The 17,173-nt window shown below is 37.5% G+C and overlaps 1 protein-coding gene across 1 annotated transcript in view; it reads right to left on the bottom strand.

The window, feature by feature from the left end:
* The window catches only part of PIEZO2 (piezo type mechanosensitive ion channel component 2), a 235,025-nt gene that overhangs the window by 23,721 nt on the left and 194,131 nt on the right, over nucleotides 1-17,173 (bottom strand). The window contains exons 34-38 of the mRNA XM_053989372.1: nucleotides 15,337-15,435; nucleotides 12,812-12,920; nucleotides 11,050-11,112; nucleotides 7,674-7,840; nucleotides 5,740-5,915 (exon numbers count right to left, since the gene is read on the bottom strand). Coding sequence (XP_053845347.1) covers nucleotides 5,740-5,915; nucleotides 7,674-7,840; nucleotides 11,050-11,112; nucleotides 12,812-12,920; nucleotides 15,337-15,435 — 614 coding nt within the window. The remainder of the gene's footprint in view (nucleotides 1-5,739; nucleotides 5,916-7,673; nucleotides 7,841-11,049; nucleotides 11,113-12,811; nucleotides 12,921-15,336; nucleotides 15,436-17,173) is intronic.

The raw sequence follows: 17,173 nt of genomic DNA, 5'->3' as shown, positions 1-17,173 counted from the left end.
ACATAGTGCTCTACATACTTTCCAGGGGAACAGACTTACATGTGTGAGCAGGTTTTATTTTGTTTGTTTACCCCTGAAATTTCCAGATTCCACAAGGATGTTTTGGGAAGGGACCTCCTCTGAATAAATTCTTTTTTATTATTGATATCTTGTGCTGAACCTTTGTACACAGGTACAAGCCAATTTCCTAAAAGAGCCCTTAAAACTGAGTAAGCTCATACTCCACAAATAGAAAAATAGCTGTCAGACATTGGCTAATCCTCTTTCCAAACCAAAGAGCCAAATTGGATATGTTACTTAGCCAGTAAATGCATGTCAAATATAACCTGCTCTGCATGGGATGGCTTTTATTTTGATATTTACTAGGAAGTCCTGATGATTCTTTCCAGAAGGTTTCATTTGTTTCAATCACAGCTTAAAAGTATTTCAAAATTGGTAACATGCGCATCTTGAAATAAAGAACAGATATAATAAACCCTTATCTCCTTTCACTTATCAAATACAACAGGACACCAGAGACATACACAATACATTGAGCATTCATGTGTAACTGCAGAAAAGAAGATCTGGATGAGTTATGAGAAAGAAAGTATATAATTAAATACAAGCATTTAACAGAGCAACAGGAAAGAAGCAAATACATTAATGACATATGGTAGGTAAAAAGATTATTTCTCCTGTAAAAATCTTTGACAAACACGGATGTCAATGGAAGAGTTGAGTGGTCTGATGTTTTAACACATGCAGTGACCTGCCTGAGTCTCTCAGATAGAATGAAAGAAGATCCCAAAATTCAGGATTTACACTATACTTTTCTTCTTTTGACTCCATTTTTATTACACCTGAGCAGTGTCAGCGGGGGATTTGCTTCCTTGGCAAGCATGTTTGTCCAGGGGCACAGAGAATTGGGAAAGAGGGCAGAAAGGAAGGGCAACGGCATTTTCCAGGTTCCTTTGGTCTTGCTAGATTGAAGTGAGGAAAAAAATCTGTGGGCATGAAGTTACAGTCTGCAACTATTGACTTTAAAAAATGGGAAGGAAAAAGCGAAAATATGTGGAGAAAAGAAGCAGTTATTCTTAGGCCTACCCTCACTGATGATCTTTTTTGACAGAATGGCTTTTTTGACTGAAGCTAAAAGCATACCTTGGCCTGTGAACAGAAGAAAATAATCACCAAGATACCAAAGGTATTGTGAAATATTTTCCTTATGAACTGCCTCAATGGCAAGGGCACATCTGTCCTGCCAGTTCACTTGGCCAAAACCCCTTACAAGCCACTTCATTATTTCTGTGTGTGCACAAAGGCACACAAGGCCCTCCAGACAAAACCTGGAGGGCTGTCTGTATGGTGTATGGTTTATGATAGGGGACCAGGGGGTCTGCCCTGGAGGTGTGATTCAGCACCTTAGGAGTTCAGCTGAAGCTTGGTGTTACTAACATGAGGAGCTCTTGAGGGAGGAGGTTTCCCTCTGCACATACAAAAATGGGATACAGCCAGGCTGTTCTATCTGTGAGGTTTTGGTGCTAAAATATGGGAAGATGGCAGCAAGTAGACAATTCAGTTTTGCAGATGATCTTTCTGTCTATGTGCTATGACCTTTTATGCATGTGTCATTTTAGATCTCAAGGGCTGAGTTTACTCTTTTGAAGGGCAACACCTAATAGTAAGGTGTTGAAGGATTTTAAATGTAGGCATAGCTCAAAGGGAACTGTCCAAGGGACTTAAGCAGAGCAGCTGTTTATGTTCACATGTCCACTCATATATTTTCAATGGAAGAAATATATGCCAGCTGCCCTCCCAAACATGCCAGCTCTGACCTTGCTCCCAGAAAAATCAAAGGAAAAGCATCTATTAATCCCAATAGATAAAAACATTTCTCCAGATGAGTGCCTGCAACATTTGGTTTAGAGCTGTTTTAAATGAAGAATGAATCATCAGAGTAATTACTGACTGAGCAGCTGCACTGTATCCTCAAATATCAGGAGATGTGCGTGAGTTGTCACCTGTAGCACAGTCTGTGTGTTCTTTATGTGCTTTAGGAGCATGCTTCCAAGTGTGGAGGAAATGAGAACACCAACAAATTGGAGAGATTCACACTGAGCAAAGTGGATGTTGACACAAGTCATTGCCTATCACATAAATTTGATCCAAACATATCTTCCCAAGTGATTTTTCAAAATTGTGTTGGAGACCTTGAAAGCATTAGCTTCTTAAAATCATTCAATGACTATGTATTTTAAATTGAATTCTCATTAAAAGTTCCAAATTCAAACATTTTATATAAAGTTGATCAGATATCCATTTTAAATAGGGATACATATATGGCAGAGATGTTTGTATCCTCTGTGAGTAGGAAATTTTTAAGCTTTTGACTTTCTTTTTGCTAAACAAATTTACCCTTCACAAAGAGTTTTTCAGCTTAGTGGGTGAATTACATTTTTTTTCTGATTTTTTATCTTGTCCATGGGCTGATTACTGATTGGCATTATCTGTTTGTTATCTGTATTGCTACATTCACCATGTCTCCAAGAAAAAATCCCAATCAATCCCTAAAAATCACAGGCCTAAATCAATCACTTTGATTCAGCTGAAACAGGGGTTTTCCTTTCATCCTTCCTTCTGCCTCCCAAGGCAAAATTACTTCTCCAGTACCCCCTGCTTCAAGCCCTGTTCTCCCTTCTAGTGAGAGAAGCACAGATAAAAGGTGGTGCTCTTAAATACCCTGACAGGGATTCCTTCCTTCAGCTCCTATAAAAGTCTACACAAAGGTAGAATGAGGAACTGAAAATGTTATTTGTGATTGGCAAAAATTAATACAAACTGAACTGGATACGAAACCTTAGATAACCTGAAATCGGTCTTAGGACCTGTGTGTAGCTGCTAGTACATAATTGTAACCCAGAAAGGCAGCCAACTAGTTTTAGTAAGTTCCCTATCATCTTACTGCCACTCACAGGTTTTTTAACCTAATAAACAGGTCATCAGTCAAGTGGAAACAAACTGCAGTAAATGCTCTGCCATGCTAGATCCCAACCCCTTCTGGTGGTGTTCCTCAAAGAGCTTGGTAAAGGAACAGCATCAGTCCCTTCTCCTGGCCCGTATAAACTTTGTGCTTTGACTGTAGGAAACATGAGAGTATTTATACATAAAAAGACACCAAACAAATACCCTATGAAGACCTCATAATTTCTACTGCATGGAGAAATGACTGAGAATAAATGACAGCCCTACTAAAAGAAAAAAAAAAAAAAAAAAAAAAAAACCACAAAGGACACTTTACATAGGTCCTTTCAGAGCTTTATCCAGGCTAAGAACAACATCACTCAATTAGACTTGTGAGGGTCAGCCCTGAACTTTACAAGAAATTTACAGTTCCTTCAGCTGATCAAGAGGGTTTTCCTCTTTGGCTATCCAATGTTTACCTACAGTAATTCCTATCCTGAGCACTGAGGATTATGTCTTATTGTAATGGAATTCCTTCTGTGCTTCAGCATTCCTTTGTGCTTACAGACTTTTTCACTATACTCAGGGACCTAATGTCTGCTGCAGAATTTTAGTAATGCAACCAAAGGATAACCAGAACAGAAACCCTCTGCCCCTTCCCAGAAGTTTTCCATTGCAACCTGAGATCCACAATCACAGGGATGCTTTAGATTTAATTAGTCACTTCTACATTTACTGGAAATCATTACTTTAAAATACAAACTGCCACCTGGACTTGTTTGGGCAATTAAAAAAAAAAATCAATCAATATACTCATAAGAAGTTTAAAACATTTCACCTTTCTGAAAAACAACATAGGCACTTCTATAATAGCTTGAAGAGATATGCAAGAGTGCCCCAACAGACAGATGGCATTATCATTCAATCAACAGACTCATTATTACTTCCTCTATTATTATAGCAGATGTCCACAATTCGTAATACTCAGTGCAAGAATATTTGATTGTTCATTACCAGAAAGAAAATTTGAGATTAGAGAAATCAGTCATAACTCTGCCTTTTGCTCTTCCTTTGTTTATAAACCTTGTGACATCTTCAAAGGAAATGGGGATGACAGAAACCCATGTGAAAGATTTAACTTTTTCTGTTGCGAAGCATCACTACAGAATCATTGAATTCTCTGAGTTTGAGAAGAGATTTTAAATGTGCAAATGTGCTTAAAGCAGGGTGAATAATGGATGCTTATTTTAAAAAAATAAAAACCAAAAACAAAGCACAAATTGAACTCAACATTGGATACCATCTCATTGAAGAGGCAGAATTTATGCATTGAAATTACAAGATTTGTTTTTCCTTTTTATAATTAGTTTTGGAATTGGCTTCCTTTTGTTTATGGTTAAAGTTCCTGCTAATGATTGTATAGTAATTACAACTTCTATCTGTAGTAAACAGGGTGACCAAAAACGATTTAATGAAAGCAAGACTGATAGTACTATTCATTCTTTAGGTGAGACTGAACTTTGTGGAGTTAAAATCTGCCCTGAAAATATCAAAGTGAATCCAAGAGAGCTGGCAACACAATTTGACTTTACATTTTTCTCACATCATCTGACTCCTGTAAAACTTTGAGACAAAACACAAAGGTGTTGCTCAGCTGGGCAACAAGCCACTGAGAAAGATTTGCTCAGGTTTAATGTTTTTACTGGAGTGAACCTCTCAAAGGCCAGTACTCACTGAACAGCAATTTGTGGATATTTTGTTGAAGCCTAGTACTCACAGGCACTCTCTTACCTTTGCTTTTCAATACTATCAGAAAGGAAGACAACCCCTCATTATTTTCAGTCTGCTGACATCTACCCATATGTCATTAGTAAAAGCTATGCATAATTTACTGTACACAGAAATTTCTGAGTTTGCTGGGAGTATCAAACACAATATGATACTGCCACAGTTCACAGAGGAGCAGGACACAGCAGAAGGCCAGGGATTATGAAACAGCTGGATTTCCAAAGCCCTCCCTTCTCCCCCTCACATTATACAAATTCTGCAGTATCTTAGAAGTGAAGAACTCCAGGGACATGGTGGGAACAGACTGCCTCTGTAAGTGAAGGAAGTGAATGTGTGTGCCTCTGTGTGCCTGAAGCAGCAGGAGCAGGCAGTAATTTTGGCAAAGAACCTGATGGCATCCGTTTTCAGAAAAGAATGAGGAAGGTGGTTTTCCTGAACTAGTTTGGGTATTTGATTAACAAACATGTAGCTCTGCTGGGCTGTAATCATGGCAGCTGGGAAATCAGGCTCTTCAGATGGTTTTTGCCCTGTGGGTATGAGAGGGGATTTTGTTCTTTCAAATGCAGAATCTCTTTCAATGGAAAGCCTTTTCTGATTTGTGGACAACACACAACAATTTATTATGCAGAGACAAAATGTTCACCATGAATGATCCCTCCCCAAATTATATGCCTGAAGTCCTAAACCATTATCACAGAAACATCCTCAGCACCTCTTATGTTCTATTTCTTTTCACAAGGAACACAATGCCAACGACAATGACTCCTAATTCGAGGGGAAACTAAAAGCAGTGGGGTAGTCATGCAGTGGAAAAGAAGTTAAGCCAACAAGTGAGTCCATCACTGTAAAGGAAAAGTAACATATAGTAATTTTCACTATTAAGATAGCATGGACAAATCAAAAAGAATTCAACATTTATTAGAAAGTTCATCAGTACTTAGACAATATCTAATATTACACCTACTGCATGATCCCTCTGTCTTTCACAGAATAAAATTAAATCAATACCTGGAGATGCTGTCATGAGATGCTGCTGAATCTAAACTATCCATTCTTTCAGATGCTTGCAAACCAGAAGCTTGACTGGGATTTTTATCAATTGAGTCTAGTCCTGACTCCTCAGAAAGTTTCATCATATGGTTCTGGTAATACAAATGGATGCTCTCCCGTGTTGGAACATTTCCCTGTGGAAGAGAGTAGAGGTAGACATACATGGCCAGGGGGAGGTGTATTCTTTGAGGAAGCAGTTTCTTCTGTCATTTGGAAAGTAACAGATTAAGGACTGTGCAAATGCCTTCCTAGTAAATAGCAAACTACAACCTCTTCCTAGAGTAAGTCAGATTTTGACTTAACCTACCATGGCCCAAAGTGTTTGGTTTTCAAGCAAAACTGGAGCAACCCATGTGGTTTCAGGCTATATTTAGCCACCACAACTCTGCTGGATGGACTGCAGATCCTTTAGCATGGGAATGAGGAGTGAACTGCATCCATGATTCAATCTGCACTCCAGCAACTTTTGATGGATCTCTCTTAGATAGCTTTTCTGACTCTAGGAACAATTATTAGTGGCCAGTAGCAGAATTTTTAAATAGACAAAAAAAAAAAAAAAAAAAAATCCCAAGAAACAGTTCACATGCAAACTGATTTAGACTTTAATTAGTGCCCCAAAATTGAAATTTATTCATGAATTATGGACACAGGTGGAAATCCATGAAAAAAAACACTGAAGACCTTTACTCTTTCTCTGAAATTTCTCTGAAATTCATGAAAGGATGGTTTTATGAACTGTCAGACCACATCTGGGCACACAATCAAGTCTTTCTGGCTGTGATACTGTAATCAGAATTTTAAAGGTGTATTATAAGAATAAAACTGAGAATTTTCTGTTCTTAGGCAGAAACACATCCAACTCATTCCACTAGTGCTTGCATTGACTTCAGATGATACACTGAGAGGAGAGATTGTTATTCTTGAATGGTAATTTTTCTAACTTATAATGAAGCCTTATGCAAGGACTTTTTCCACCTAACATAATAAAAGTAGTCTAAAATATTGCCTAATTTGACTAATTTTAATTAGTCGTATTGTAGTATTGCAACTTGTAGTATTTCTTGTAGTATTGCTTGTAGTATTTCAACTCTAGTCCTCTACAGCATCCCAAAACTACAATACTCAAAACTTTATGTTTTGTGAAAAAAAAAAAATTAAAGTCTTAAGAACAAAATTTGACACTCAGGTTTTTAATTAAGTATGTTTGTGTACAAGCTGTGCTGCTTCTTCAGTGGTAAATGTTGTTGCCATTATGACATCCAGAATCTGAAATAACGGCACAAGTTACAATCTAGCTCCACTGCAGGCCTGGCATAAAGGATAAGAGTTGTATCATCTACTTGCATTTGGGAGAGTTAAATACATTTCTAGTTACACTAACAACAATAATCTCTGCTAATAATGGGTTTTGCTAATATACAGCTAGCTTGTGAAGGACCGCACAGCTCCATTCTCACTGAAGAAATGTATGCCTGTGTGTTGTCAGTCATTTCCAGTGCAAGTTGATCTACAAGAAGAGTGAAATATGCAGACTGAGGTAGTTTTTGAGCTGTTTAAAATGCCAGCCACTTCTGACCTTCTTGAATCTATTCTGTCCCTTCAGAACCACACTATACTGCAGAAGTGTTTCAGCCAAAACCTTACATCAGCCTCTCAAAGAATTACTTTTCCCTTAATTTGTTATGTGTCCAGGTAATAAATCAAATGATTTATTCTTTAAGGATTTATAAACCACCAAGCAGTAAAAAAAAGTCCAGACTTATTTTTAAAATGCATGTGTATGTGAGATTTTCATAATTTTCCTCCTCACTGCTGTGATCTGAAAAGACAACCTTTCATTCTTCACCAAGCTGGAAATGGTATTAGCAGACAAAAAAGACTGAAGGAATTACCTTCTTAATCTCCCTGGTCAGCATACAGCGCTCAATCCTGAGCACAGTGGAGATATCGATGTGTTCTCTGGAGATGGAGTTAAGCCAAGCTGTGAAACTGTCCAGCGTTGCCAGGAAAAGGACCCAAGTAAACTTCAAGATATTAAATATCCTCTTGATGATGTTATCTAAGGGACAGCAAAAGCAACAGGGAATTAATGAACACAAATATCTTTTGCCTGGAGTTAGATTCATTTTTCTTTTATTGTCTAATAATGGTAATCCAGGCTGTGAAACCCTGTCATACTAAGGAATCTTTGAAGATGGCTGGAGGCCTTTTGGCTGTCTGGACCATTTTCCTGACTGTATGCCTCGGCTTATCATCTGGAATCCCTATTCCACCCTGTAAGTCCTTGGTCCTGCCACCGTTAAGTCAAATAAACAGTTCCTGATTTTAGAGGGACACTGTATGCACAGGTCTGTGAAATGTAACACAAAGATTTGGGCATCTCCTGAGAGTATCAAACATCCCCAGGTCCTGTGATCTGAACAAGTGTTCAATCAGTGTGATTGAACTGAGGTTGAGCTGAACCTCTTCAGTGTCTAATTACTTGTGAGTGTTTCTCTCTGCACAAACTTTGCCTTTTGTGCTTGAACCTTGCTAAGCTGAATTTTAAAGCCTAAACAGTCTTTGAATCTGACCTCACTTCACTCTGAATCACACTTCTCTGTATTTACTGTTTTCAAAGCCTCTGTTTATCTAAGTAGGCTGCACTGTGCCATCAATGATCTCTGATGAACAAGCACAACTAGGACAAATAATAATTTATAGAACTTTATTCTTGCACCATTTTGGCAAAACAGAACACTTTATAATGAATAAGGTTTATGGGTATATACCAACAATAGTAGCTTTATTTTGCTCAACACATCTGTCTCAAGTTCATTTCTCATTTCAGTAGTTCATTTGGCATTAATAATGGTATTTCTCAGCCAAAAAGCAGCACTTTCATCTTATTTTTTATCCACTCACAAACATAAACACCACACCAGAGTTCTCATATAGTATTGCAAGTGTTCAAGTCCAGGTTGGATGGGGCTCTGAAAAATCTGGTCTAGCAGAAGGTGCCCCTGCCCATGGCAGGAGGGTTGGAACCAGATGATCTCTAAGATCCCTTCCAACACAAGCCATTCTATTATTCCATGAATCTATGAAAGACTAAAAAAAAATATTTTCAATAGCCAGTTCCAGAGCTAGTTGTCCCTGCTAGGTTCCAAAGCCCAGAGCACTGGGTGTAAAGACAAATTTTCGATTAAGCAGCCTAAGAAATAGTAGAAAACTGTCAATAATCTGCCATGCATGATACTCTCAACATCACTTCTTAGCTGTACCACAAGATGGCAAGCAAAACTCTGCAGAATGAGTGTACAGCTCCTTACAAAGATTGCAAAAGGAAAGCTATAATAAAGTAAAAGATTTCCCTGGACAGGCAGAGCTGTTGCATGCACATATTTGTGGAAGGAAATTATGGGAAAAATTCATTAGTGGTACTTCCCTGAAAAGTGGATGCTGAAGTAGCAGTATGTCCCATTTACCTGAGCAATGCCACGGTCTGCTAGCACTGAGCACAAAAGCATTTAGCACCCTTCACTTGGTCCTATAATTATTTCAATAATATTATGTCCTTTTTCTTTTCAGGCCTTTTCTATGTCATTTAGAATTGGAGATATTTCTATGAGCTATCCACTTAAATTTTATTCATTCAATGTGCACGTCTTAAAGTTGAGGAAATTCTGCCATTAAAAACTAAATGTAAAGCTATTTCTACTTCAAGGAGCATCCATTACCTTTGAATTCCAGACAATATTATGAGTAGGTGAAAAGAGAACAGTACACATACACAAAAATATATAGCATATATTCTTTTTTAACCCACACTCTTCCTCTCCAATACTTTTGCTATTGACTTCAGGAGAAGTCACTGCTCTCAGGTTAATTTTTTTTTTTTTATTGACCACCAGTGGCCTGGTATAGTCTCACCATGGTGCCAAGTACTTGCAGTCTAATCTGAAAGGTAATTTTTCTTCCTGGGATGGAGATGTCTTAGCAAACATTTTTAATGACACTGTAGTTGTTCTGGCACCTTTCCTGTTCTTCAAAATTTAAAAAAAATCTTTTGGGGATCAATTGCATCTAAACATGTTCAAAATACTTACTTTGTGCAGAGAATGCTTCTCTCTGCCTGAGAGTGTGAGATAGGATTCAATCTAAGGTTATTAATGATACCAATGATTTATGACCAATTACTGGCTAATTTTTCTAGTCATCTTCTTTAACAAATTTTACCTAGGAACAGCCAAAGTATTTCAACAAAAATATAAAGCACTTTATTATTTCCAATATAAATTAATTATAAACTTCCATCTTTTTCCCCTAGCTCCTGTGTAGCACCAACACTACATCCCTAGAGATGCATTTGTGTGATTCACTTCAGTGTTTTAAGACAGATAACTGCATTGCCATTAAGTAACAAATAAAAAACCCACCAACCTCCCTCTCCCCCCACATTCTCATAGCAATGCAGCCCATTTATTTGAGACCACTGCTCTTGTGAGATAGAAATTATATCTCCCACGTCCTTTTAACCTCTTCTACCCTGTAAGTCACTCAGGGACACTCAGTTCCGGATTCTAACTGGAATTGTGAGAAACAGTTTTATATAGAGGAGAAAAGTAGCTCCTGATGATAAACTCTCACTGAAGGTAAGCCATGATGAAGATTTACTTAAGAGGAGAGTCTGTTTTCTTCTTTTACTCCAGTTACAAACAAGGAGCCAAGGTTGGATTTATGATCTATTAAATTTCTTTGTAGGAAAAATTTGAATGTGGGCAAGATCCTGAAAACTGCTGGCATTTCTTCTGTTGTACAGAACTGCCCTAAGTCTGATTTTGAATGAGAATGTGTAAGATCAGGAACGTGGAATTTTTTTAGAGGTGATTACTGTGCCTTGCTGAATGGGTAAGTAACAAGAAAAGCATTATAGTAACCTTGCTAAAACACACTCAAAATCAATGGAGATTTTAACACAGGTCTGTGTGAAGTCAAGTCTAGAATCTCAGCTTAAGTTGTTCTGTAAGTAAAATACACAGCAGTGATCAAGTCTGAGCTGGCAGGTGTATTTGCTAAAGTATTTAGAGAGTGAGTGCAGTAGCTAATAATCCAGAACCAGAAGCTCCTATGCTCAAGGCTTGTAAATCTTGCAATAGAAAATCTGATAGTAGTTTGGAAGCTCTTACTGCATCAGTCAGAGTGGATCACTGCAATGGTGTCTCTGTGACAGGCCACTGGTCACAACTGCATTGTAAGAACAGAGAAACCCTCATTTTGCCCTTATACCTGGTCCATCAGATTTCTTCTTGACAGGTTCCTCTTCGCTGTCCTCACAGTCTGCATCATTGCCTCCTCCTGCAAACCACGAGCAAACCAGTGAGTGTTACACCTACAGAAGTGCTGGTGTAAATGCCATTCAAGCTAGAGAGTGCTACAGTAACGAAGCAGTAGAGACTGGTTCCTCACCTACCACCACAACAGAAAGCACATTTCCATTTCCAAAGCACTCAAGTTAAGGGACAACCCTGTCAGTGAAGGTGTTCATGGATGACCATCCCTCTCAAAAGTGAAGGTGTTCATGGATGACCATCCCTCTCTTGTAATCTGCAGTGGTGTTTTCTTACTAGATAGGCTGCTGAGTGAGATCATTTGGTGGTGTAAACCCAAATACTTTCTCAGTTGCTCCTTTGCCACACTCAGCAGTCTCACCTTGTACTGACTCACACTTGAGCTCATTTCTTCATCTCCTGCAAAGGGCAACCTGAGCAGTGCTCTGTTCTTTTCCTGCCTCTTGCCCACCAAAATTGAAGGAATTGAGTGGGACCTTCAGGCTGACATGAAGCAGCAGAGTTGTTTTGACAACACCACATGCATTTATTGAGCCTGTAGCTGAAGAGTATTGTGGAATCACAGGCAGAAATTAAGGACAAACAAGTGCTCCTCCTTCTATCTAATGTGCAGTAATTGCAGCTACAGTTTCAGTGGCAGAAGCCCAGTTATAAATTCCTTTTTTTTAACAGGTAAAGATGACAAACAGAGGAAATGTCCAGCTGATTAAGCCTGTATGGATCCCTCTTTTCCTCGTCCATACTTACCAGAAAAGCTTTTGAATTTCTATTTTTTAGCTTAAAAATGGAGAAAAAGATCAAGATATATAAACCACTTATAAACTGGTGTTTTCTTCAGAGGCATGAATGATTTTACACTGCTACTAAAACCAAATCAACATTTGTATGTTTTCCATTCGCTATCTACTGAATTTACAGGTTTGTGGATATTTGGGTTCCTTAGTGACTGCAACACGGAAAGTGAAAAACATTTCTTTATATTCTTCTTCATGTATCAACTCAAGCTTCTTTAGGGAACAATATAGCAAATGTGGCCAAAATAAATAATACGTGGCTATTTAATGGAATTTTTTTAACAGCTCCACTTGAACTACAGGTGTTTGGGAGCTCCCTCATGAAATAGTTCTTCAGCACCTTTCCCTGGGAATGCACATGACTTGACCATTGTAAAGAGTGACTTTGGTGAAGTCTAGCCTGGATGGAAAGATGAACCTTTTTATGATTTGAGGAAGTGAAAGGGTAATGTCCTTGCTCTGCCAAACACCTGTAGTTTACACTCCTATATTCTGGAGATATGCTGTTAAGTTCCAGGTTATTTGCTTTATAAAGTTACGTCTTTACAATTTACTATTGCAAATACTACCACAAATGCTTTCACATAGCTGATGTTTTCTGCAATGTCTTGAATCTTCCTACTCAACAAAAGTTCTGGGCATTTCTTGCAACTCCATGGAAAATAGATATATCCCATCTTCCCCTGTACCTCCCTCAAAATGTGCCATGCAGAACAGAAGGATGTGGCTATGGCTGACCTTGCCATGGGTTGGTACAGGAAAATAACACCAGCCAAAGTTAACTCATTTTTTCAGTTCCTAGCCAGCACTGAGAGTACTTTTCCTCTAAACCTTGTCTGCTTTTCACTACCAGGAACAACAGGCAACAGTTAATATTCTATTCTTTAAATGGAAAAAGTTACCTACCATCCCCAGAGCCTTTTCGCCTTCTCTTCTCCTTCCCAAAACTTTTCTTCTCTTTGCGCCTCTGTCGTAGAGCTGTTTTAGGGTCAGTAATCCAGGCTTGATAAACAAACTGGAAGGAAAAAACTCATTTATATCAAGGTTCCTCATGTTCTGAGAGTAAGCCATAGAATAAGCCACAGGCAGGACTACATAGTTTGAGTAAATGCATTCAGACCTGTGGGGGCAAGGAAATATTTTTAATCCCAAATCCCAACACCTTCCCCGCAGATCTGCTGAGTTTTCATATGCTATTTTTGTAAGTGTAAAACCAAATGTGAAAATACTTGTGGGTGACCCAAGTTGCATTAGAACCCACAAAAATGTATGCTCTGAACTTTGGGAATTAATACCTTTTTGTGTATATAGGCTACCTTGTCTGAATTTCTCAGTTCTGTATTTCTACTTTATCACATTACAGGCAGGATGCAGAGCAAACAAAACTTTTAGAGGAAGTACTGCAATCCACTAATTAAAACATCAAAAGATGTAGAGATATCTCTGTACAGGTAACTGTATTTTTCACAATTTAAGTATTTTTCCCCCTCTGTATATCCCAGTGGAATGTTCATAGATTTGTTATCTGTACACCGTCCCAAAACTGATGCTCAGGAATTCCTCAGATTGCTTCCTGATTTTAACAATGTTGTTTCAGATAAGTCACTTATGAATCCTTCTGCTACTGTTTTTCCAGTTGTAAAATGAAGACAGTAATACTTACCTATTTATCCAAGGTACTTTATGGGACAAAATCCTACTCACAGCACTCACTCAGATCAACAGTCTGTTGACCTGTATGACTACATGAAGCATTGGAATTGGCCCAAAATATTTATAAATTATATAGTGTGGGTAAAAAAAACCCAGAAAAGTAAAAAAAGTTACTGAAAGGTAACTTTTTTATAGTTCTGCTTAAGCTTGAAGGAAGGTTACAGAAAAAAAGGAACAAAATTCGTATCTTTTATTCCTATGTGACATAAAATTTATGTCAATAGCAGAAACGAAAGTAATTTTATCTTCTCCACAGCTCTTTAGGGGAAAAGGTGTTCTTTTGCACATTTAATGGTTTTCATTGAATAATGGTAGTTATCTTAAATTGTCTTCTATTTCTAAGCAACAGAGGATGCTGGCAGAGAGTGGGCAGGGAAGCATAAAGATGCAGGCAAGAGGCTGAAAAAGCACAGTAACAAAACAGCTCTATCTAATTAATTCACAGCACATGCATGCAGATGGTGACAACAACACACGTGTATCTCAGTGTAGCTGGAATTGCTCCTCATAGGACAGAATAGTAAAATTTCTATTTGATTTCTGCATATTTTTAGAATTTTCCCATGCAAATCACTTTGGAACATTTAAAGTATTATTTTAAAACTGTTAAACTGATGTTAAATTAATTTAAAAGGGGAAAATACTTTGTTTTGTTTTGTGAACATATACAGCCATGGGGAGGAAATTATTTTGATACTGTTGAGAAGAAGATCCTCTTCCAAATCTCTCAAAGTCTGTACATTTAATTTTGTATGTCTGAGTCGTTCCAAACAAGCACTACATGAGAAAATGTGTGGGATCAGAGGCCTTGGTTTCCCTTTGCTTTATAACAGGTGTTTTCTAATGAGGGTGATCTGGGGGAATGGTGATACTTAAATGAGCTAACACCATATTACTTTACTGGAAGTCAGAAACTGTCGACATGTTCTTTTGTCATTTAACCGTGAAAGTGTACACTAGCCACAATTATAGTGTGAATAAAAGAAATTCGAGCTAAAAGGCAGACTTTGAAGGGGATTGAAAATTAGAATTAAGAAAGGGAATTTGATTTATAAGTTTAATGTAACTACCTATGCTAAGCAGGGGGTATTTTAAGAGGATACTGGGTGGATATTAGTTTAAATTTCTACCACTGCACAAACTTCCAATTTAGTATCTTTTAGGCTTTGGAGCTGGTACTCTCAATCTGTAGCATTCACTCCTTACAAAAGTCATGTTACATATGGAGTGGAAAATGATATGCAGTACCCAAAGTTAGGAAATAATAGATGTATTCAAGCAGGGCAAGAGAGAAGATGGACAAGTCTTTTTTGTGATGATAAGGTCCAGAAGAGTAGAGCTAAAAAGGGGTTAGGAGCAGAATGTGTGTTTAACAAACCTTTCACCAGCTTTCTGAGATCAATTACCACCGCGTCCATAAGATACATGCAAATTGATGTGACCATCTTGTAAATCAGTATCAAAAGAAAGTAAGAATTTGGGTCTGCATTTTCTCTCTGGGGTTACACATCAAAAATTGATAGACCTCTTTGCTTGTGATTTGACCACTTCAAAGTTACAAAATGCATTGCATTTACTCGGAATGAGACTTTAGCTGTCATCATTTTTAAATTAATTCATATAAGAGGAAAAATGCAGATGAGGACAGAGGTATATATATACTACATCAGGAACTATGGGGTGGGTCACATACTGAGCATTTGCAAAATGTCAAGTACCTTTGCTGCTTTGATTAAATACTGAAGAATAGTTTTGGGTAGTTTAATGATAGACTTTGGCAAGGCTAAAATGGCTGAAGCAAATTTTCCAATAGCTCTCTATAAAGAAGGACAAAGCAAGAGTAGTTAGTAGAAAAGCAGAAAATATTAATAAGAAGAATCTCTTTAATTACTGTGTCTAGAATACTAAGAACAAATTTACATTCATAAACTTCAATATGAGAAAAAGATAATTTATGTTGTTCATGTTGAAATTTCAATAATACAACTCTTAACTGCATGCATTCTCGAATATTTAAAATCTTCAAATTAACCCTTGAAAGGGCTACTGCACACAATTTACACTGAAAGAAAGATCATACATTCAAATAATTCTTCCACAGAATCTACAACCAAGTTCACTTGGCTAGTATTTTACTAAGACCTTGTGCATGATGATGGAAGGTGAAGAAAGTATGATGACCACATGATGAACAAACTTTTTTGTGAAGAAAACCAATTTTCTGTTTTATACAATTCTCTGCTTATATAAAGCCATCCAGCATGTTTATATTGCACACACTGCAGAACAGGCCACCTATCCAGAACATCGGACCAAATTTTGAAATAATGAATAGATCCTCCATCCTCAAACTAATAGTTTCAGGACTGAGATGAATAAAAAACCCAAATTCCAGCATAAAGAAAAAAAATTTGTTAACTTCTGCCCTGAAGTTTAGAACTCTTTAACTCAGTGCTTGGCACCAGCCCAGCCGTACAAAATGCTGTCACCAATTTTTTAAAAAAATCAGCAAAACAAGAATGCAAACTTTCTTCTATACCTGCATGAAAACCAGAAAGAAAAATGACCTAGAAATTCATGAGCCATTTCTGTGGCCCAAGGTAAGTTAAATGCAAAATATATTAAAAAAAATTAATGCAATACTAGAAAACAAAACTTACTTATCACAGTATTTTGATCTATATTTGTTTTGCCTTTATTAAGGTCGGATTTTTTTTTTTCATGTCAGTGCCACGCAGGCAATTTAATGAATGCAACCAACTGGCAATGTAATGTAGTGTTAGTATATAAACCAAAGGCACATTTTATTAATGAGTTAAATAACACATTTCTTCCTGTCATTCTGTAATGCTGTCTGGGAAGCTTTGTTTGAAAGATTTTGGCTTAGGGAATAGAAAAGCATGGAGGCAGTTTCTTGCTCTTGCTTGGGTTGAATGTTCCGCAATGCGCCAGTTCCGCAGTGATTTGAGGTTGCATCTGGATGGGAATACTCAGCTGGAAAAAGCTGCTGCTTTGATTAAGCTTTTGAAGTTACAGACCTGAAACATTTCTGCAGCATTTCAAAAAATTCTTCCGCAAGTGGAACTTGAATCTTATAAAACCAAAAGCAGTCCTCGATTTACGAGTATTTCACTAACTTTTTCACATTCTTCATTTAAGCCACTGCATTCAGTATCTGTTATTATCTAATACCAGGCAGTCCATGTGGAGGAAATCAGATAGGAAACCTCATACATCTTTTTAACATTACAATATCGTCCTGCATCAGCACAGTCTGGCACTAAAAATGCAAATATATTAATTAACACTACCCTGAAAATGAAAGAAAAGAAATGGATGTAGTCTCCTTTCATAATTTTAAATGTTAAGCTCTTTCTAATCCAAGGATATATTTCTCTGGTCCACTAGGTTCAATGACTTTTTTTTTTTTTGTAAATTAAGTATGTATCCTTTTCCATGAAAACATGCTTATTTTGGGGATTATTTCTTCATGGAATGATAACATCTCCTCAAAACTAAAAAACCACTGGAGGCATTCCACAGTAGCATCAGAAG

Source organism: Vidua macroura, chromosome 1 (assembly GCF_024509145.1).
Source record: "Vidua macroura isolate BioBank_ID:100142 chromosome 1, ASM2450914v1, whole genome shotgun sequence".
Lineage (NCBI taxonomy): Eukaryota > Metazoa > Chordata > Aves > Passeriformes > Viduidae > Vidua > Vidua macroura.
This window is presented reverse-complemented; position numbering and strand designations above follow the sequence as displayed.